The sequence below is a fragment of the Macrosteles quadrilineatus genome, unplaced genomic scaffold, assembly GCF_028750875.1.
Source record: "Macrosteles quadrilineatus isolate MER2022 unplaced genomic scaffold, UCM_ALF_1.0 Scaffold_9__3_contigs__length_116548681, whole genome shotgun sequence".
NCBI lineage: Eukaryota > Metazoa > Arthropoda > Insecta > Hemiptera > Cicadellidae > Macrosteles > Macrosteles quadrilineatus.
The window spans coordinates 53,559,585-53,583,708 of NW_026542602.1; the positions used below are offsets into that span (position 1 = coordinate 53,559,585).

The window sequence follows — 24,124 nt, forward strand, 5'->3', positions numbered from 1 at the left end:
CTATATAATTAATACGTGAACAAGAAGTTTGTCGGTTGAACTCCTCCGTCATTTCTTAACCGATTTTATCCATTGACGTTTTATTGGAAAGAGCGTGTCGCGTAGATTTGCAAACTGGCCTTGAACTGGATTTGAAAAAGTCCCTTGGGCTCTACCCCAGTGGCTTTGAAGGTTCCCATGTTATCCTTATGAAGATCATAATTGTTTAAATTTTGATCAGCTGTATAATTTAATTGCTGTCAATATTTAAACTGCGTTTCAAAGAAAAGCGTCCTACAAAAATTAAATCTTTGAAAAATAAATCATTGAAAGAACCCATTTGCAAATTATTGAAACATTAAAAGTCATAGAACGCCCCCTAGTAGAAGAAATAGAGATAATATTTTTTTTAAAGAATTAACTATCGTCATTAGCCTGTATAAAGAAGAACACCTACAAGATTCAGATTCCTACAAACTATTAACGAGGATGTTAGCCGAAGTGCTACAAATTTTATTAGGAAACATGGACTTAACTTTGTAATCATTGCAGAGGAAAGCCCTCTAAAGCCAAATAAATCTGGTACGTCAATGACATTAACCTATGTTTTCATAAAAGTCAAGCAATTTTAATAATAGCCTATGAAAATATCCAAGAGCCCCTTACCAACATTTTACTGAAGGCTTTTAATTATTATTCATATGCTAAGGGAAACAAAAATCATCTGAACAACAGAAGATCTTTAACTTTGCATTTCTCAGGTAAATATAATTATTGTTATTGCAACTAAACAAAAAATACACCAATTGAAAAAATAAAATTGTGACAGACAATTTGATGAAAAATAAGTACGACAACGAACTTAACACAAACAAAAAACTAACATTTGGATTATGAGTTAAAATTCTGGTGACGCAATAACAACGATAAATATACAGAAAATCAAAACAAATTGAAGACTGGTACACAATCATCACATGTTTGATTTTCAGCGTGGGATGAATATAGATAAGTTCATATTTTATTTGGATTGTGGTCGAGTTTTGACCACTGGACGACATCAATTCTTATATTAAAGTACTTAACTCATTAAGGTACTTCAATAATACCTAAATTATATACCTTCTATTTAACTCAAATAAAACAATCTGGTATTAGGTATAGATGTATTTACTCAAAAACCTATTTCTATGATAATTTAGTCACGAAATCCAAATGTTTAGACCTATCTATAGATTATATCCGCTTGTTTGGATCATACAAGTCTAGATAGTATTTTTAAAATTTTAAAATGGTATTTTTTTATTAAACCCATTATGCACTACAGACATTTTGCGTACAATTTACTTTTCTAACATACACTCTCATATTTGTTACGGAATAAAGATTTATGAGGGAACAAGTAATTGTAACGATAATCAAATTTTATATTTACAAATGAATGCTACAAGATGAAACCTTAACCTGGATTAATACTGTTTAAATTTTTTCCGAAAATAGGAGATGAAAAATAGTGGAAAAAAAGGCACTACGACTTATTTGCGTTGTGCACCACGAATATTATGTAGAAAAAATTTCGAAATTTCGTACATACAGCTTAAGAAGTTAAGACTAAATATTTTTCATAGTTTAGAAATTTTAAAACGTGAACTAATACTGTATTTCCTTAATATTGTTGTTGGAAGACGGCAATTGCTAAAATACTGTGCGCGTAAACTAATTCATTCACCTCATGGTGGTCATCTAAGTCGATTATTGGACAAACTAAAAGTCTTACGAAAAAATGTTTGGAACAAAAATTGAAGAACATCTTATTATCTATACTTTTCTCGCTGAAAGTTTTCATCTGACCAAAAAATAAAAAAAATCCTCGCTCACTTACTTTTTCATGTTTACATTGAACAACCTTTTCATATTTTCCATTATTAAACATTAATCATCTGCACGAACTAAATTGTATTTATATAGTATTAAACATCAGTTTACGCAGAATTTAAATATGTAAATTTCATCCTCTCACTATTTGTATTACAATTTAGACGAACGTGCAAAGCGACAGGGAACGCACCACTTCGAATAATCTCGCCAACATCGGAAACTCTCTTCCAGCATGTGTGTGTGTAATGGGTGCGTGTGTGTGCGTACGTTATCGCTTCCTGCACAGACTGTACCCATTGTCACTTGGAGTTATGAAACTTGGTGTTATGAACCCTTGGAGTTATGAAACTTGGACTTGTGGTCCTTGCAAATCTGTACGTTTGGAGTTATGAAATTTTGTATTTTAATTTACTTGGTTTTATTTTAACTTGGACTTATGAATCTTGGAGTTATGAACGCTTGGAGTTATGAAACTTGGTCTTATGATATTTTGGTTTTAATTTACTTGGACATAATTTTACTTGGAGTTATGAAATGATGTATTTAAAAGTACTTGGAGTTATGAAAACTTGGAGTTATGAACCTCACCCGATTTTACAACCTTTATCCACTTCTCTTAACTTTTTTACTCACATGATGTCACGAGCACCGTCACAAAACGTCATCTTGCATTACTCCCAACCTTCATCGATATTACATCCTTTTCTCTCTTGTTCCAGACAAAACCCCGCCACAATGGACGCGATCAAGAAGAAAATGCAGGCGATGAAGCTGGAGAAGGACAACGCGATGGACCGAGCTTTGCTGTGCGAACAGCAAGCGCGTGACGCGAACTTGAGAGCCGAGAAGGCCGAGGAGGAGGCCCGCGCTCTCCAGAAGAAGATCCAGACCATTGAGAACGAGCTGGACACGACACAGGAGTCGCTGATGCAAGTCAACGCCAAGCTGGAGGAGAAGGACAAGGCCCTGCAGAACGTGAGTACTTTCATGTCCGTCCTTAATATAAGGGTGGTGGTTGAAACGGTGGTTGGGACTGGGTGTTGGGAAGTTGGGTTGTGGAGAAGTGATGTAGTTTTAACTCTTTTCAGGATAAACATTCAGTTAAAACAATATTACAAGTGGTAACATTGAAAATCTCAGAGAAAAAATTCTGACGGGTCCTCTTTCTTTGGATTCTTCGTCCGCATATACCTTATCTAGAATCTATGAACCAAGTACTGGTGGCTATAAGAAAAGACGGGATTGCACAGATAGTAATTTAAAGTAACTGCAATACTTTTAGGTCCTTTTCCATCCGTAAAGATTAAACGGTTGACATTGCAATTGGAAACGTCGAAAATCTCACTTATTTACTTTTCTACAGGGATTTCTTTCTTTTCTATTGTTGCTCAGTCGTGATGTACCAGTCACCTGAAAATGGTCTATGACTGTTTTAGAACTATGTCCTCTTCAGCCTCAATGTCCCCTTTGGCATTTCTTTTACTTTCTTCTTCCCTATGCAATTGGATCGTTAAGTGAAGTACTGCCAAGCAAACGTATAGGTAAACCGTCGTGAATCCTAAGCACATTTAATCAATCTGCAACTTGGTCAGTACAATTTGCGAAGCTAAATAAATAACCACTTAAGTCCGCCACGTTCTTCTTAAGCCGCGAACTCATAAGCCTATCAATCTTTAGCGGTGGGCCGTCTGTCTTAATCTAGTGTGAGCCATGATTTCACAACGGGTTTAAGCAAAGTGCTAAAACGTTCTTCTGCCAACCCATGTCACGTGTAACACACATGATTTGCCTAAGTAACGTTTTAATTTTCTATTTGTTCGTTGGATGGATAGATGTTACCGGCAAGACATGTGTTTTATCTCATTCAAATATAGTTAAAAAATTCAATGAAGACCGCAATGGATTGGAGTTGCTAACATGTTGAAGCTAACTCCAGTAAGATTACACAGTGAAATGTATAGGACATAGAACGTAATGAGTTATAGTCTGTATGATGGTACCTGTCTACCTATGATGGCTCAGGCCTTAAACCATTGACCAGTCCCCAGAGGTGGAGGGTCAGGAGGCATGTACCATCATACAGACTATAGTTAGCGTTAGCAACAACAGATTTTTCCAACTTGCGGTTTTCTGACTAGCTGTTTAGGGTCAAGGTAATTATATAGTCTGTATAATGAAACCTGTATTCTGACCACCGTCTACTAACCAATGGTTTAAGGCCCGAGCCAATCCCAGATAGACGAAAGGGTCGGGAGACAAGTTCCATCATACAGACTATAACTTCTATCCGCGAATTGAGGAACACCCCAGATTGGAAGCCAAACGTAATTTTTACTACATTTTTATCCCCTAATCTTACATGGAGAGTCGCATCCATTATTTATTCCTCTTTATGCTGTCGCGCCGATTGTTTTAATATACGCTTATCTAGGGATTATTCATTGTTTTGTTTGTAAAGTTCCCACAGTACCGGTACCACGTCAGCTCAGGCGTCATTTAAATTCTCTTTTTATATTTTTGCATACTTTATCCAACGTGTGTTTAAGCGTATTTTTAAAATTCAGAATATCTTCGGATAGTGTTTTAGCGGCAATGTTATGTTTATAATTCCGTTCAAAATTACAATAATTAAAACTCCACTAAACAGATATGTTTATAAAGCAAACTGATATCATAGATAAAACATACTCCTTGCGTAAGTCTATGATATTACTAACTAAAATCTACTATATCATTGTTTCATCGATAAAATTTATTTTTATAGTAGTGTTGAAGTATTCATTAACATTGATCAAGTAGGGACATGTGACAAGTGTCTTATTTCAATAGAAATATATTTGAAAAACTATTAAACCGGAGTGCCATGTAGAGGTCCTGTATAGCCCCACTTATTTTGCACCCAATAAAATAGGGTTAAACGCAAAATTCCACATTACAAAATGTATATTAAGCCTACTAAGTATTGTTATGTTGCATAAGATTGCGAAGTAGTAGACCAAAAGTTATAAGTGCAGATGTAAACAAATATGTTTCCCATGAAAAAATAAAAATCTGTAGAGCGGGTCAGAGTCAACAATAAAGTACCACCAGAATGACTGAAGGATCTCCCATTGCAAACAATAGTTTTAGAAACGCAATGTACAAATTAATGGTCAAGAAAAATTCTACAAATTGTGAATAATCGAATAACTGGGGAACACATATTTTGTAACGCGTTTAATAAACATCATTCGATAGCAAAATCAACGTTGTACTGATTACTGTTATTCTCTGTAACCATTAGATCGAAGCTCACAAATCATACAAATTACGACATTATTCAAATCTCCACCCTCTCAATTCTACTTTCGCAGCCTTTTCAATTAATTTCACATAAGGCCGTTAACCTTAAATGGACAACGTCCTGATAAGGCAACTCGCTCACAAGGAAAGATCGAAACGCCTCATTTTAGAACAGATTACACTTTCGCGGACATCGTACGACCTTGAGGTGACTGACCTTGAAGATAAGGACAGGTTGACCTTTGATAAGAGAGTGACTCATTCCCCAATGCGAGAAGACTTAACTGCATTTACCAGATCTTAAATTAACTGTAAAAGGTCAAAATGGCAGTTTAAATTGCAATGTTTACATTGAGTTTTTGGTAAATGCAGCCTCAATGCTTTTCAACGAAGAATTATAACTTCAGATTATTTTATCTTATTCATTCCAAAAGTATACAGGCTGTTGAAAGAAGGTGGGAATATAATTTACGTAGTTTTTGGGTAAAAATATGCAAAATAGTGTTTATAAAAATGACCTGTCTCGTTTCATCAGTTCGAGTAGAGTTTTGAAGTTTTGCAAAAAAAGTTTATCTTATTGACCACTATCTTTGTTTAAAATGAGGATAAAAACTCTTAAGCCGTCAAAATGGTTTTTATATCTGTTGCTAAATTTAATTAATCCCGTTGGTTTTTTTCCATACAATTGCAAGATACGTCAAATTAAGTAAATGTTATGGAGATTTCAACAATATCTTATTAAGATCGTTCGGACAAAGAATGACTGAGAAATTAATTTCTTTCTGGCTATACCTACAGTTACTTCATTTAAACAATGTTAAAACTATGAAGACAATTGTGTAAAAAGATTGTGTTCAATTAGATGAAATTGTTTGCAGAATTTCAATGCTAAAGTTCAAAACGTTAAGGAGTTTCATGTATGTTTTTAACGCACACAGACAGACATACAACAAACGAAACGAGATAAGAACATACATTTATATAATTTTTGCTTACTTTCACCCAAGAAATCTCTATGTAAATTAGTCCGCACCTATTTTGAACATATTTATCAGACCCCTACGACGTAGCATTGTAAACCGATTAATCTATTTCGATTGTGTGGAGAAATATCTTATCATTGTGAATATGATTACACACTAAGCTTTGCTCGATTTCGAACCACACAGTTTACATAATGGTAACCGATGTTCGTGAAGCCAGACCCGTGCATGGTAGGACCACGACCTAGCTGTAAAGGCCAACCCATATAATACACCCGGGGGATGACTGAGGTCGTGGCATTGGTGGCAAAACAAAGATTTGATTGACAGGTGACATAATGACGTCACTCAAGTAGTAACGTTGACGGTTGCTGGAAGGCGACGAACACCACTGAATGGTTGCACATTGGCACTAGGAGATTATCAAATGAGAGATGTTTATATAGGAGTTCGCAATGTAGATTTTAAGGTTACACATTTTGTGATCAGCGAATATTATGGCTTTGTGCCTAAAACGTTGGCAGGGCACAACCGTCTGGGTTGTGGTTACAGTGCTCGCCTTCAAGTTTAGAGGTCGACGGTTCGATCCCAAGTAAAGTCGATTTTATTCATTGAACTACGAAATAAAGATGTCATCAAAGAATTGGATGTTACATGAGTACATGACTAGGATAAAAATAGTTTTTAATGTAACAAAATTTCAAAGGCGTCAAACACACGTAAAATGAACAGTATCAGCAATATGACACATATTTTCTCCCATTAGCTTGTCTATAACTCTTATCACGAACGAGCGGTGGGAGTAACTATGGTATTATGGGTAAGATCACTAAAATTGCAAGAATTTGAACAGTAGTTTTACATTATTGGGGAATGGGGTTTGTCGGATTTTAGGAGTTACAAGAACCATCAGATACTAAATTTTAATCTAAATTGGCCCGGTCGATTATTTATTAGGCCTATCCGATTTTATTTATTTATTGGTTTTTATGGGTAATACCAGTTGCAATAACTTTTGAACCATAATTTTTAAATCAATTGGAAAGGCTATAAAATACTACATTTTAATCAAAATTGTTCTGGTCGTTTTTGTAAAATCACGATTTTACCGGTTTTGTGGGCTTTACAATAGAATCACCATTACAAACAAAATTTCAAAATAAGTTAAAAATCACCTGGAGATTCGATGAATTAGTACCCACATAACAATGCAATACAAATCGGACCTCAGGTGTAGTCTCAAGCTTTGTACACACTCAAAAGACACAGACTGCCATCAATTCGAAAACCACTTTTTTGGGTTCGTGGGGACCCAAAACGGATATTTCCACTAAAATCTCCACGAAAACAATACCTATTACTGTGTAAATGGGGAAAAAATAAAATTAGTAAAAATAAATCAACAATTTTTTTTACAAAAAATTGCATGACAACGATCATTGTTTCTATACCTCTCTATTTCTGAGTTATCAATTGCCTCAACGTCAAGATTTATGTCCCTTCTTCCTAGATTATACTGGCAACATACAGATTATCTTATGATAGTGCATCGATTGCCCAGTACACTGTTCCCTATGCCCTTGGCCAACTGACTGGCGCCGTATATGGGTATGTTTCACCACGAGGTCGGCGTCAGATACCCAGATGGTCACCGGTATACCTTGGTATGGGTTGAGCTGCCGGACTGCCCTAAAAGTAGAAAAACCTCTCCTAAGGTCCTCCACCTAGGCTGTGAGAGGCAGTGAGGTTGTTGAGCAATTAAACGGATGGTTTGAACAATCAGCTGATCGTAATTTGTTTTGACAAATCAGCTGATATTAATTTGTTGTATTCATCGTTGTTACATAGCTGCTCCTGATTTACATTTAAATTTTAAAATAATGAATGAATAAGAGGTGGTAACGTTATAAACTAGCACGATTATTAGAACAGAAACATATGTATCGTAAACATAAACAACATACGTCACTGGCCCGAATCATATGCTGATAACCTTAGCATATGGTTCGGACATTTTTTGACAGTTCCATATAATAATAATACTAACATGTTCACGGTCAGTAACGTCATTTTTTATGTTTATTATACTTATCGTTTCTGTTACAATATCCGTGGATTCTAGGATTTGTAGGTGGTTCGTTTTGCTGATCTCAACTTTTTGCGATTCACCCATTTTCGTTTTAAAGTAAGCGTTTGACTTATTGGAGTTAAATTCAATAGGAATACGAGTAAATTTACCTTTTAATCGAGATTCTGTTCAAAATAAAATAATATTTTGCAATGTGAAAGTAATTTAACCACAGGTAATCTCAGAATGGGTTATGAGTAGTTTCTGCTTACGGTTTATTTTAACGTGTAAAACCACTTTTTACTTACAGGTGTTGTATATATATATATTTTAATAGACTACCTTATTAAAACTGTCAAATTTTCTTAATACCCCCAAAGAATTTATGAACAGTGACGCTTTAAAAAAAAAACATATTATTAAATGTTAAGTATTAGCATTATCTTTTAAAACTGGGAAAACTCTTTGAAAAACAAAATGTTTGGAGTAGGTAGAGTTCGCAACAGATTTGTGAACCTGTGTTAAAATCGAAAATGAAGCAGACGTTTTTGAATTGCCATTGCAATATTGTTTATAGGGAAATTTTTGCGAACATCTAGATCTTTACGTTTGTCTAGATAGGCAGGGTTGTTAAACAAACAGTTTTGTATGTATATGTTTAATATCAAGAACTATGTTTCATAATTACATTTTAAATGCGATGTCACATTAAAATTGAACGCCAAAGTAACCGTTTTTGTCATCAACACTCAAGTTTGTATTTCGTGTATAACTTTATAAAATGTGCCAAATTTCTTTTAGTTCATAACAAAATTAAATGAAAAATTATACGAATTTCTCTTGACTTGGGGAATCTCTTATTATTTACTAGACAATATTTTCCGATACTAGGCGTGGATATAAATTATTTTTTTACAAACATTCTCAAATAAAAACTCTAATAAGCAAAAAATTTCACTTAACCGTAGGTCGTACCGGTACTTAAAGAGTAGTGGAATTTTATCCCCCCTGGAATTTCACCCCCTGAGCAAAACTGACGTTACAAACCTAGGGATAAAATTTCAGCCGTGAAATTTTGAGTTGCACGAAATCAGTTTAATAAATTATAGGTGGAATTAAACGTATATGTTCACGGTTGTGAATTTAATCAGAACACATCAAATTATAAAACCTAGAGTGAACGGGCCGGAATTTTACTCCTGGATTTTTACCCCCTTCATGAGGTCAGCTCAAAATGTACAGCCCAGACTTTTACCCCCTGTCCAGATATTAAAATGAGTGAGAGTAATTTATTTTCTTCTTTCAGATCTTATTTTATAGTAAACATTTGATTATTAAGTAGCCTATCTCGATTCATCACCTCAACTAATGAAACAGGGTTTTCGTTTTAATTTTAGATTCGAGTGTTGGGATTCGATTTATGTGGCCAACTGTTGGTGAAGATGTATGTAAATAAACTGAGTAGCCCATAATGATATTTGTTTCTAATATTTCTTAACCAATTTATTATATTCGACATTAAAATAAAATACCCCCGCCGCAGCAAACCTGCAGACTAAGCGAATTTCCATTTGACTGATTGGATTTACACTGAAATGTCTACTTAAAAATATAACATTTATTCTTGATTTAAATAGAATTAGTTTAACAAGTACTTAGGTTTGCTGCATCAGGGAGGGTAAAACAGTTTTTTTTTTGTAAAATGTGAATAGTTAGTAAGAAATAAAAACATTTTCCAAATTTGATCAAAATATGTTCACAAACAAGCAAACTACAACAACAGTTTACTTATTCTCCATAAGAATAACATGGGAATTTTAAATTTACAATTTTTTGGAATTTTCTCCGTAACCATTAGGCGCATAATAACGCTTCAATATACTAAATTATTTGTTTTTTTAAGCTCTACAAAATGGTTTGGAAAGAAATTGCTAAATTTTATGTTTTTTGGGTCAAAAATGGGAAAAACCTATTTTTACCCCATAAAATCCCCCGTAAACCCCCGTTCCCATGGTCCGATCATGCTGGATCGCGAACTCGTTCGAATAAACGTACGTTTACACGTTTGTACCAAATTTCATCAAAATCGGATCATTTTTGTTCGAGTTATCGCGCTGACGGACACACACATATATATATATATATATTAATATTATATATATATTATATATATATTATATATATATGAATTTGAACGGATGGTGTTTTTGGCCTCTAGGGACCTCAAAACGACAAAAAAATTCGGTCCCGCGTCCAGGTCTTACCATGAGTACTACGGTAATAGCTTATTCCCTATATGGGAAATTCGCTAAAAGCGAAACTTGTTTACTTAGTGTTTAGGTTACAAATAAATTAAGAGAGGCTACTTACAAATAAAATATTTACTATGCAATCAAAATTGAAATAAGAAAATTAATTATTCTCACTAATTTCTATATCTGTAAGGGCAAGACTTGTTTTCACCAAGACAGATCACTGTACGAATGGATGTAGAATATTTAGAAAGTTCAAGTTCTATTTGGTTTTACCGGTGATTCAACGTTGTCTCCATGATTTTTAGAACATATAAAATCGGTGAATATCTCTAAAGTAGAACGTCGAAGAGAAACATAAAAACAAAGTACATAATTATTATGTAGTAGCCTATTTTTGTTTTTATTTTGGTACACCTAATCTACTCTTGATTTTTCTAAACTTCTAAATATTAAGTATTGTACATTTTGAAACACTCTGAAGACGATTTACTGTATCTTCTAAGTGAAATTTTGTAATGTAGCTCTCTTTTTGCGGTTCAAGGGATCATTCTTGGCAGTCATGTTTTACTACGTGATTGTGAATTGTACTCCTCGTCATCTTAAATGCAATGCAGGCGTCATGTTCCTCTCCCTCACGTCTACTTGGACTTTATTTAGGTCTTCCTTGCTCCCTAACCCTGACTTCAGTCACCCTATCACCAGACAGTATGGGGTTGCGACATTAAAAACACATTCCCATTTGTCGATCTGTGATCTAGTGCCACATGACGACGTCCACACGCAAGGATACATCTACGTCGCAAATGCGAGCAATGTCTGAACCACGCCAACGCGTGCGTCACGGAATTTTGAAACCGTATCGCCTCTTTGCCGCTAAAAATACCCCCTCGCTGGGGCGAGTCAGAAATAGGCGCCTGGGCTCCGTCCAAATATGGCGCGGCTCCTCCCGCAGCTAGGAAACGAGGGCGTACTGGAAAATTGCATGAACAATTTTCTTTTTATAACGACGTGGAAGTGAATAAATGCTCGTCGTAGTGCTGTAGATCGTCAGTCTCCAAAAACCTTTCAAATGAGAACTCATGTAGTTGTGATATTTACTGGGAAATAAATAACATAATTTATTCTTGTGGAGTGTTGTGGACTCGTATTTTGATTAAAGCCTGACGGATTATCAATGTAATCTGTAAGATATAGTTTGGTAACAAAAGATTATACTTTTATTGTTGCGGCATTGTTGAGTGACATAGTAGTTCGCGGCTTCTCCGCGAGATGCCGCCACAGCTAGCGCTAGTTGTCAGAAGCCGACAATCTAGTTCCGGCAACGTCCGTCGGAGAGCGCCACAGTCGTTGCCGACTCATTCACAACCAAGATGGCAGAACGAGAGAAATAATGCACTTCGTCGACGAGGAATGGCGGACCAAAACAAAACCAGCCCAAGAAAACACGGCTCAAGAGTTCACAGGTACGGTCCACAGTCGGCGAGAAGGAAGAACAAGGAACAACAAGCGTCCACGAGTGATATCAGTGCTGCTAGGGTCAACGAAGTGATTGTGTCACCCGCGGTACAGGAGCGAACTGTGATTGGTGCAGACGCAGACAACTCATCAGCTGATCTGGACAATGACGTCACTGGAGGGTTGCCTCAGCGACTGGACGGCGATGGAAGCAGCTTCAGCGATAACGATAAGGAAGAACAGGATCAGGAGACGGAGGAGTTGGCGAAACTACGATGTCCGAGCGAACGAACAGAGGTTATAGCCGAGCGAGAACAGCGGCGGAGGAAAAGAAGATGTGCAGACTACCCGGGCCTAGCGTTCGGATCCTCCATATTCAGCTCCGACACGTTGATGAAGTTCAGCATAATTAAAAATGAGCTTCATAATATTCTCAATTCCCAGCTGAAAAGGGTAGGTCATAAAGAAAGGTAGGTGCATAGCCTGTATGAGTCGCTCGTTATATAAATACGGTACTGTGTTTGGAATTCCCACTGATAAGCACTAATTAGTGTACATGGCGAAATTGGGAGAAATACTTTTACTTTCTGAATGTTTGCTTGTTACTGGCCTCTATATCTTTGTGAAACATCGTTCCATCACACTTTGTTTAGTATCCTTTTGACTTATAAACTTAACTAGGCCTACCTGTTACTTACTCTTGTGTACTTGATTTGAATTTGCCGCCAAAACATACATAAACAACAATGTAAACAAAGCACATTCAAAATACATGCATCAGCAAAATATATTGTTGGTTGGTGGAATTTATTAGGCATTTGATTGTTTACATTATATGTTTGGGTTGAAAGTTTAAAATGCGATAAGTTAGATAACATTGGCATGATAACAGTCTGCACTTTTGGAACTTCCTCTTCTACTGTTTCCCTGTATCAATGGTGATTGGGGGGGGGGGGATTCCACACATTCTTGAACTACTTTCGCAAGTAAATAGTTGTGATGTTTTCAAAGTAAATTGTTCAATTGATACACTTTGCTATGGAGTGCCATTCTGATAATTTTATTCTAATTAAATTAGTTGGTAGGAAAATTCTCCAAATATAAATTACTATAGGTATTTTATCCTCTTTATCTTTACTTGATTTCCACTCTACTTCTATGGCAAATAATGTTCAAAAGAAGTATTCTTTGATTGTTTACATACTCATTGGTTTTATAGAGTCCCGGTACTTATTTTTTCAAATTCCGTCTTTCTATTTTGGGAACTTGAAGGTACATTATTCCAAAAATAAGAAATGTTTTTTAACAAATTACAAGGGTTCACAACTGAGTTAAAGTGTATGTTCAATTTATTTGCACCTGGTACAAGAAATGTTCGTAGTCAGCCAAGATTTAGAATATCAGTAATTTCCAGGCGCAGAGCTAGCCCTGCTCGTGGTGAGTTGAGTTTGGTTTTAACTTACTAGTTATGGGAAATACAGTTACTTTGCAATAATCATGAACGTTTCTTAGTTATTTTATTGTTATAGGTGAAATAACACTATTTATTTTTGTCACCTATGACTTCATATCCAGTACTTTTCAGCTGGTCGCTGTTAATAAGAAGAAAATATCAGCGGTATTTCACTCGCTTATTTTAACAGTTCAGACATTACATGATGGTTATTATGGTTATGTTAGCATGGTGTTCTCAGTAATTTTTTACTAAGGTAGCCTAAATATCATTTTGAGATGCTTGCTTCAAAAGTATTCACGATTGGTGGAATAGTTGATTTACTTCCCCTGAAGATAAGCCTAAACATTTTAGGGAATCTCAGAAATCCATTACCAACCAGTGACACATCAGTAATAATTGTTATTGTTGTGAGCTGTTTGTTAAACTCTTTGATGACATTCTCAAGTTTAGAACAAACAACTCACAACACTTATATCACAGTAAATGTCGCTCACTTCTAAGGATAACCAACCTAGGTTGTTAGGTGACCAACCTAATCCAATTTTAAATTAAATCAACTCGCTAAAAGATTAGGCTAATTATCGCTCTGCCATCAGCACTCACTGGCAATTTTTCTCACTTGTCCTACCTGCAATTTTGCCTGACACTGAGAAGATATGTAGGCTACGGTACTCTGTAACACCAATGAGTATCAGCATATTTAATACAATTTTTTGAACCCCTACAACCAGATTTAACTTCCTCTTTATATTTGTATTAGCCTAATACAGAACATAACATTAACAGTAGGCTATATTTTGTAATCAGTATTACTTCTAGAAAACTTGAATTAGGTACTGGATGAGGTGGACAATGTTTAGAGAATACAGCAAATTCATAGAAAATACCCTACAAAGCACACAAGAAACAGTATGCAGAACAATTGATTGTTATGTCATTGACGCAGTAGCGTCAAGGACAGCCTGAGACAGCGATGTCGTGGGTTCGGTTCCTGGTACCTGCCATTACTTTTTACCGGTAAAGTCCACTCATATATTGTACCGGTTCACCCCTTGGGTTGCTGAATACATTTCACGCACAGAACCAAGGCTTATGTGGACTGGCAAATGCAAGGTTAAAAGAGACCGCCAACCTCTTAAAAAAGCCGTTAAAGTTATTTGGTGATACTGTATCATAATTTGGTACATTGTTAACTTGTCTTCATTTAAGGTTCCTCAAGCTTTAAATACCTTCTTAAATAAACCTTTAACTGTCAAATATACTTATTAGAAGAAATTCTATATTAGGTATTAATACTGTACTGTCCTTTGTTAAGTTCATACAAACGTACTTACATTTATTCCGTTTACATTATTCCTGGCCTGGGTCTGACCCTCTTTATCGGCACCAATTCTTCCACAGTTCCCTTTCTTCAATACAATTTTATTGTGATATTAACAACTACAATACACATTGTTGATACTGTGACATAGGGAGTTTTGTATGGGTAAGTGCATGACATGGCAATAAGAGTGCGTTCACAAAGAAAGCTGGTTACAAGTAACTTATTTTCAGCGCTTGCTCCTATTGTTCTGTGTACACAACAAACACTTGCATTTCAAGCTTAGTGTTTTCTCAGCTTTGGTTAAGGTCAGGCCCGTTTTTGACCCCTGTCAGCGCCCTAGGCACAACTAATAGTAGCGCCCCTTTGCGATATATATATAAGGGTGTCCACCGACCGGGAAATCCGGGAATCATGCGGGAATTTTATGAACCGGGAATTATGTGTGAATTTTGTATTTCTACCTGGAGTTTTCAAATTACCGTGATCGCGCATGACAACAGTTTCCGTGACCGCGGGAGACGATAATAATGTCTACACTCGGCCGCGAGATATTCAGAATATTGCCACGATCACGGAAGACGATGATAATGTCCACACGACCGCGCGAAACAGCAAGAATTTTACCGCGATCGCGGAAGACGATGATGATCTCTACACAACTACGGAACATGATTAACATTTTGCTGCAATCGCGGGAGACGATTGCCATGTGTACACGACCGCGGGAGACGGCTACGATGTCTACAGGACCGCGGGAGATACAATAATGATTTACACGGCCGCGAGGGACGATCGGAATTGTGCCACGATCGCGCAAGACAATGATAATGTCCACATGACCGCGGGGAAAAATCAGAATTTTGCCTAATTCACGGAAGACGATGATCTCCATATGTCCACAGGACCGCAGGAGATACAATAATGATTTCTACATGGCCGCGAGGGATGATCAGAATATTGCCCCGATCACGGAAGGCGATGATAATGGCCACACGATCTCGGGAAAAGCTCAGTACTTTGCCTAATTTGCGGAAGAGGATGATGATCTCCACAAGACCGAGGGAGATGATTACCATTTTTTTACAATCGTGGGAGGCGATTAATATGTTCAAACGACCGCGGGGGACGATATGATGATGTCTTCACGGCCGCGAGGGGTGGTCAGAATTTGACCGCGATTGCGCAAGACGAAGATAATGTCCTTACGACCGCGGGAAAAGATAAGAATTTTGCCTCATTCACGGTAGACGATGATAATCTCCTCACGACCGCGGGATATGCTCATATATTGCTTCGATCATGGAAGACGATAATTATGTCTAAACGACCTGACCGCTGAAAATAGTAAGAATCTTGCCGCAAACGCGGGAGACGATTACGATGTCTACACGGTGGCGAGGGATTATTAGAAAGTTTACCGCAATCGCATGCAAACAACCACCAATTTTTTTTTATTTTCCAAATTTTTGGCGCCCCCCAAAAAAACCAATTGCCTCGCGCCCTAGGCACGTGCCTACCGTGCCTATTCGGTAAATCGGCCCTGGTTAAGGTTAAGACATTGTCTTCCTCAAGTGATGAAGAGTTATTTTTGCTTGACAACGTTGAATTGATATTCCTAGATGGAAAGTCGGTGTTCATGCAATTATCTGCGGAAGATGTAGTTTTGGGGAATACCACCATCTATCTCAATTGAAATTGGACAAAGTAAGGTTTTTTTCTGATATGGGAAAGGATTTAACCACATTTAGTTACATCTCAAGACAATTGAAGGTTGTAGTCAAGTTTTGGGGAATTGTTTGTCCCAAATATCCCCTCGTCTAAAGACTTGAGATATCAATCAGTTCATCGACATACATATCGGTACTGCACAGTTGTCCCTGACTGGTTTGGTCAACAAGAGCCGGAAAACAAGTAGGAAACGTTCTATTGCGTGCTTGTCAGAATTTGTAGCAAGCACTTGCTAGCCGGGACAGGCTTAGTGAACGCACTCGCTTGATACAATGTAAACCTTTGCCGATTGGAGCTTGCAAGGGCTTGTAACCAGCTTTTATTGTGAACGTACCCACGCGTTCATTGTGAACGCATTGTGATAAGTCTTTTTCTATGGTACAGGTATGACAATTAATTACTGGTTTTACTCCAAATCAATGGATGAAGGCTTTATTTAGGTTACACTAGAGCTACAGACTTTTCAAAATGAAAAGTGTGTATTCTAGAATGGAAAGATATAGAAATATGGCTGTAGTCTATGTTAAAATAACTATGTCATGTAAGTATTGTATTTACATTGTTCACATATTCTCCTCCAATCCTATACTCAATTCCACATTCACCGCCCAGTTCAGGTCTTGTGACAGAATTTTTCCTATTCCTGTACATCGTGTTCATTGTCATGAGAATACAACCTTGTAACTCAAGTGAAATTTACCATTAAAAATTGTTAAACCATGGCCAAATCTTGCTGGTTTGTGAACCCATTGAAGTGTAACCAACCCTAAACGTTCATACCAAATTTAATCAAAATCGTGCCAATATTGCTCAAGTTATCCTTTTCTCAGACAGACATACAATGTATTTAGCATTTTGTGAACATCAATAAGAAAAATTAAAAACGGTCTCGGTTCTAAATCTTACCATGCCACCTACGGCAGTAGCATCTTCCCTCTAAGGGAAACTTGCTAAAAGCTAAACATGCACGAAGCTTTATTACGGGTCCTAAAGTTTATAGAATGGCAAGAATGGTTGAAACTTCCATTTGAAACATTTGGCTTATGGACACTCTGTACTGTATGTGCACAATGAATGTTGAATTGAATTTATACATCCAATGTTTGTTTATAAGTGTTGAATTTAGGGGAAGTTTTCCACAGAGTAATGATTTCTGTGTATGTTAAAAAAGAATATATAGCCTAATATTGTTATGTGTTAGGCAATGTTAACTAAGCATTGGAACATGCATGTATTAGTTCAATATGATTTGTTTTAAATCCGAATCAGAGCAACTGTTGGTTTTCATAAATCAACTATTGATAAACTTGTTCTTTTATTGATTGTGCGAAAAGCATTCAAAACAGAAGACATCTTTATTTTAACCTGTTGATCGGGACCAAGACTGCAGCAAGGCCACACTAGAAAAACAGGCCATGCTGCAGCGCAGGCAAAGCAATACTACGTCACAGTGGTGGATAGTTGTACTAAAATCTTACCGTTAAAATCTGACAAACAGCCAAGCTTATTTACTAAACAAACGGGATATGGCAGTGAATCTATTCACAAGTGTAACGTCATGGATCCTGCAGCATGGCCTGTTATTCTAGTGGGGCCTTGACTGCAGCCAGACTCCAGATAATAACTAAACCAAGATGCCCTTAAACGTTTAAGTTTTTTCGCACACCAAATGAACTACTCAGCCTTGATGAGGAATTTTGGTAGTAAACACAATACTGTCAAATAATCCAAACCAATAGGAGATTCTTACAGTTCCACTAATAAAAATGCACACATATGGAATTAATTATGCAATTTCTTTCTGCACCAAATCATAAAACCGACGTTTTTCATCTGTCAAAAACACTGACGGTTTCATTAAAATTAATATTCAAACCAAAACGGCAGCGTTTGTGATTTCCACATAATTTTCCGGTCTGTTCGACGTGCTAATGATAATGAGTGAAGCATGATACAAGCCGATGTGAATCACAATCAGCAACAGAGCCAGAAGTCCAGCTTTCTCTGCCTCTTAAGGTAACGGCTGTTTGTGCAACTGGCCTTATAAGTCTACATCTCCTTTCCAACGAACGTAGCAGGCATTTTTATTTCTTAAATTGAATCCAATCAAGTTATGCAACAAATCCTAGAATCTAGAAAATTATTTAAGGGGTATAAAGATTTTCAATAAGTACTTTCATACATGACTAGTAAACACGTTGCTCGAAATCGAGCAATTGCAAAGAAGTAAAGTAGTTATTAACAATTATACAAATAAAAGTCATCATAATTTCCGATGAGTTTAAAAGACTTTGAATTGAAAAATAAATAACAGCAATTAAATTATACAGCTGATCAAAATGTAAATAATTATGTTCTTCATAAGGATAACATGGGAACTTTAACAGCCACTGGGGCAGAGCCCAAGGGACTTTTTCAAAAATGTAAGGTCAGTTTGCAAATCTATGCGACACGCTCTTTCCAATGAGACGTCAATGGATGAAATCGGTTGAGAAATGGCGGAGGAGTTCAACCGACAAAGTTTCATGTAGCGTATTAATATATAGAAGATTGTTAACTAGGCCTACCTTAATACCCGGTTCGAGAGAAACACCTGGGGCCCATTTCATAATAAACTACAAGTTACAACTTGTAACTTGTAATTTCCATTAGATTTGCATTGGGTGATACTAATAATATTAGTTTGTACTTTATTATGAAATGGGCCCCTGATAGTTCATAAATAAACTTTCCAAAGAGGAGTTTTATAATCTAAATTTAATTTGTATGAAGATTTAAACTATATACCTATATACATAGGTACCAGCACCGTGCTTAGTTGTGTGATACGTCCAAAACCAATATAAAATTACAAGATGGAACTACTTATGGTTTTATCTGAAATATGGTAAATAAACATTGCAAGCATAAAATCTATAGCTTCTTATCTCAAGATGAAGTTGCTCAACCTTAATCTTTAGTATTTATGAGTCAACCCAATGATTCAGCATTGCTTATTTTCTGATTATTACTATTTTGTTGTAATCAAATATTTCACACATATTGTATTTTATATTACTCAGTTTATCAATAATTTATAAAATACCTTACTGTTGTTGAATTTACAAGTTATAACTTATTCTATTTCATTGCATTGAATTATTGGATTTAAGATTAATTAATGGTAATTATTACTAGATCATGCTACGTTTAATTAATTTATCTTATTAATTAATAATGAAGCTAAATTATGATTGATTTTAACATCTTCTTTCACAGATGAAAGGTAAAATCATAAAAACAGGGAAACGTTGATTAGATTTTGAATTTGGCGCCCCGGCCCCCGATGTGCGGAAATTCATTGATACCGGAATCAACATACAATTACCTGGATTTATAATTCAAACCCATTAGATATGTGTTTTTTTGTTTAACTAAACCATGACTAAACTTAAATATAAACTATGTACGATTTTTTGAAAAAAAAAATGAACACAACTAGTGAAAATAACAGAAATACTTCGGAACTACTTTCTCATACCACCTAGCGCGCAATGATTTTACATCACTAGGCGGCTGAATAGTGAATAGCCTTGTTGGCGATTCGCTCACCCACCCAACCCAGTCGGTGGTTGAAGTTGTCGTGTCGTCGTCAGTCGGGTCTCCATCTTGTGCGTTTGTAGTGTCCGTGCGTTTGTGTTCGGTTGAAGTGATAACTTAGGAACTAATTTAACCACTAGTGATATAAAAATGACGACAAACATACAGCAGGGTACCATCTTGGATGTACTCAAGAAGAAAATGAGGCAAACTAAAGAAGAAATGGAAAAATATAAAGAGGAATGTGAGGATTACCATAAGAAACTCCAGGTCGAAGTCATGCGCCGGGAAGAAGTAAGTTTATATTTTTTCTTACGATTCATTCTTACCGAGAGAAAATATAAAGCGAATTCAAAATAAGGCTCCACTGATATCAATACACTACAGCTTAAGGATTTGAACAGGTGGCCCTGTTTTGCGGGTGTAAAGCCAAACTGAACTGCGCTGCCGCTGCGGTACACGCCCCTAGCGAATTTTGCCAGTGTTGCCAAGTCGTAAATTTGTCATCTGTTCTTTCATTTACCCTATCGATCAGGTGCTTATTTTCCTTCACTGTGTTTACGATACACGATCATATGATTCAAACTCGATTATAGGGGGGGTGTTGACAGACGACAAGTCTGTCAAAACAATTCTGCAGGTTAACCTGAAAAGGCCAGAATTCAAATAATTTGAATACCCCTAGGCCTAAATGATAAATTATTTATTTTTTGGATGATGTGTTTTACTAACTTTACAATGAGTTTAGCCTAGGAATACCGTATTTTAAGTGTGGTTGGCTTACTTAACTTAGATAAGTTACCTACCCCAGTCATCAAATGCCTAAATAGGCTGTAATCAAGGTAACTTAACTTATAGTTCCAGAGATATTTGCATTTATTTTTAAGTTAAGAATTTTCCCCCATTGTTAGTTTTTCGTGTTAAGAAAAACATAATAATTTAAACTTACAAAGTAGGGTAGGTACCGGTAGTAACTTACCTAAGTTAGGCCTCATTTTTTCCACAAATAAATTTGCCGATATTAAGCCCTTTTTGCGATTATAAATCAAGGGTCCTTAAAAAGCGTTCAAAATAGGCTAGGCCATATACTGTAACTTAATTAGGCTAACTTATAATGAGAATATATATTTTAATACTGTTTTTAAAATTCAAAACTAAGCAAATAGGTACACCGTACCCTAGTTTGATGGTATTTACTATTCCCTTAAATAAAGGGTAGCCTATAGTTCCACAGGGAACACTACCATATTAAGTTATCGGATGAAATATTTAACTTAAGTTTTAATTCGATATAAACTATAATAAGATACAGTAACTATAATTAGATGGCCAATTCAATTTGATGTATGTCTACATTATTTATAAATTTATCTCTTTAACTTAACAAAGTTAATTAGGCTAACTTGGGAAGGTTAGGCCTAAGTTACCCTCCACAGTATTTTTAAAAGATAAACTTTGGTTTTTATAAATTTTGAAGGGTACACTTCCATATCTGTTGGCACAAACAACCGAATGAAAATATCGATCGATTTATCGAATTAAACAATCGAATGATCAATATTACTCATTCGGTTGTTTGTGCCAACAGATATGGAAGTGTACCTACCGTACCTGTTTTAAGTCACGTTAATATAGCCTAAGTCTTAAGTTTGGTATTATCAAAAACTAAACTAACTTTTAAGCCGACCTGAACTACTAAACTAACCGCTGCAGCACAGTGTGTACCTACCAGTCAAGTATCGAAAAGCATAAGGTAGGGACACTAACTTACGATTGATAACTTATTCTTATTGTGGTCACCGGAATTTTATCCCCGGGGAATTTTACCCCCTGGGCAAAGCTGAAGTCACTATGACGTAGTAACCTGAGCGCTCAAAAGTTTGTTCGTGGGCGGAATTCTACCCCTGCGGATTTGGAAGTCTTATGAAAATAGACAGAGCGTGATTAATTAAATTAACAATAAAAACCGGAATTTACCCCCTGTCCATATAACTAGCATTTAGACAACTGAAGATGTAAGTACGGGTCGGAATTTCACCCCCGGAATTTTACCCCCTGGCCGGATATAGAAATTATTAAGAATGATTGATTTTCTTATTTCTGTTTTTATTTATATAAACAAACACCTAAATGGTAATTGTTTTTTAAGAAGATTTCTTTAACGATTTATTATACAACCATGGTAAAACAATGTTTTTGTTTTGTGTTATTGTACTACAGAAACTAAATAGCCTACATTGTGTTTCACGGTGGTACAATGAAATCGTTTAAGAAATGTTCACCCAATTATCATTTAAATGAGCTACTCAGTTTATTTTACATAGCCTACTTATTAACCAACAGTTGGCCCCAAACGCAAATCCCGAACATGAACATTAAACAGCGAATTCTGTTTACTTCTAGTTGAGATTACAAAATAAATAAATAAAGATAGCCTAGGCTACATAATAATAACATGTGTACAATTAGGCCTACGCCATATAAACCAACAGTTGGCTTCAAAGATCGAATCCTGATACTCGAGTCTCAAAATAAAATTAAAATCCTGTTCGATTAGTTGATGTTAAAATAAATTAAGATTAAGGCTACTTTATAATAAAATGTTTAACAATAAATTAAAACTGAATGAAAAGATAATTAACAATTCTTACTAATTTATATGTCAGGGGGTAAATTTCCGCGGGTAAAAATCCGGGCCGTACATTTTGAGCTGACCTCATGAAGGGGGTAAAAGTCCAGGGGTAAAATTACGGCCCGTACACTCTAGGTTTTTATAATTTGATGTCTTCTGATTAAATTCACAACCGTGAAAATATACGTTTAATCCATCAAACTGATGTCGCGAAACTCAAATGTTTGCAGCCGGATTTTAACCCCCTGGTTTGTGACGTCTCGTTTGCCCAGTGGGTAAAATTCTAGGGGAATAAAAATCCGCTACCCTAGTTTCCAAGTTAAGTAATTTATTTCTAATATTGCTTACTCATAGGCTATTATTTGATTTTTTGTTACATAGGCCCCTAAATCAACGTAAAACATTGTGTAACTTTGCCTATGCGGTTGGTGATCAAATAAATAAATACATTAAAGATATAAGTTAAATATCAAACTAGGCTACCGGTACGGTACTTAGTATTTTATCCTATAGTAAACCTAACGTATCGTATGTTCTCTGTGGAACTGTATCGACTAGGTTCTCTGTGGAACTGTAGACTACTTAAGTTCTTACCTTAAATTAATTAATTACTGCTAATTTAAGTATATAGGTATCAATATTTTCAAGCTAAAGTAGGCCTATGTCACAGGACCACCATTTAAGTACCTTGTAACTTAAGTACCATTGTATCTAATGTCTGCTGTAGTTTTTGCGTTTCAAGACAGCTTTGAAACGAGTCCTTTTCGGCCTGGATCGTACCTATCTAACTAAGGTGCTCAGCCTTTTTCTGACGTTTGGGGAGGTAGGGAGGGGCTGTAAAAATATAAAGTATATTCATTGTTAAAACCAAAAATTACTAAGAGGCCTAGTACCGGTACCGTACAAAGTTGCTAGACCTAATGTTATAGGTAATAATAAAGCTAATAAGATCACAAATCAGGTTATGGACAACCCGCAATTCTTGATGATGAAAGCCACATATGTTTCCTACATATCTTAGAGCCTTTTTAAATGGTTCAAAAAGGCTAATTAAAGTAAATCGGAGATAATGTTGTATTTTTGCTTATTGTTCTACTTTTTGAACGGATTGTAGATTAAAGTTAACTTAACATAGGCCAAAGCTATTAGGGAGAATGATTTAAGTTTTTTTTTTTTTTTTTTTTATGTGTATTTTGAGTTTTCTGAGCTGTCGTATGCTGGTGTGCATTGTCATGAACCAAATTCAGCTTCAGTCAAATGTTTTGGCATCCAGACCAGATGGCAGAACTTTTTTTAAGTAGCCTATCGTCCATTCCGATACTGGCAATTTACCGGCCACTGTTTGCGTTTTCTTTTAACATGAATTTTTTAATTTGTCGTGTACCTGCGTGATTTACATTTTTGGTAAGGGAACTTTCCAGCTCTGTTTTTTCACCATCCAATATCAACCGTTTGTAAGCATCATTATTGATAGCCACAATAACCCAATGACAAATGGTATCCTA

General features: G+C 36.0%; 1 protein-coding gene across 16 annotated transcripts in view; it reads left to right on the plus strand.

Annotated features, from left to right (window-relative positions):
* LOC129002393 (tropomyosin Per a 7.0102) overlaps positions 1–24,124 on the plus strand; it is an 80,552-nt gene that overhangs the window by 15,989 nt on the left and 40,439 nt on the right. For 6 of the 16 annotated variants that reach the window (XM_054430158.1, XM_054430155.1, XM_054430156.1 and 3 more), the window contains exon 2: positions 2,577–2,832. In XM_054430158.1, the coding sequence (XP_054286133.1) occupies positions 2,593–2,832 (240 nt within the window). In that variant the 5' untranslated portion in view covers positions 2,577–2,592. Of the gene's footprint in view, positions 1–2,576; positions 2,833–11,614; positions 12,354–20,002; positions 20,282–24,124 lie in introns of those variants that run through there. The other 10 variants (XM_054430152.1, XM_054430153.1, XM_054430147.1 and 7 more) reach the window with 5 other exon arrangements.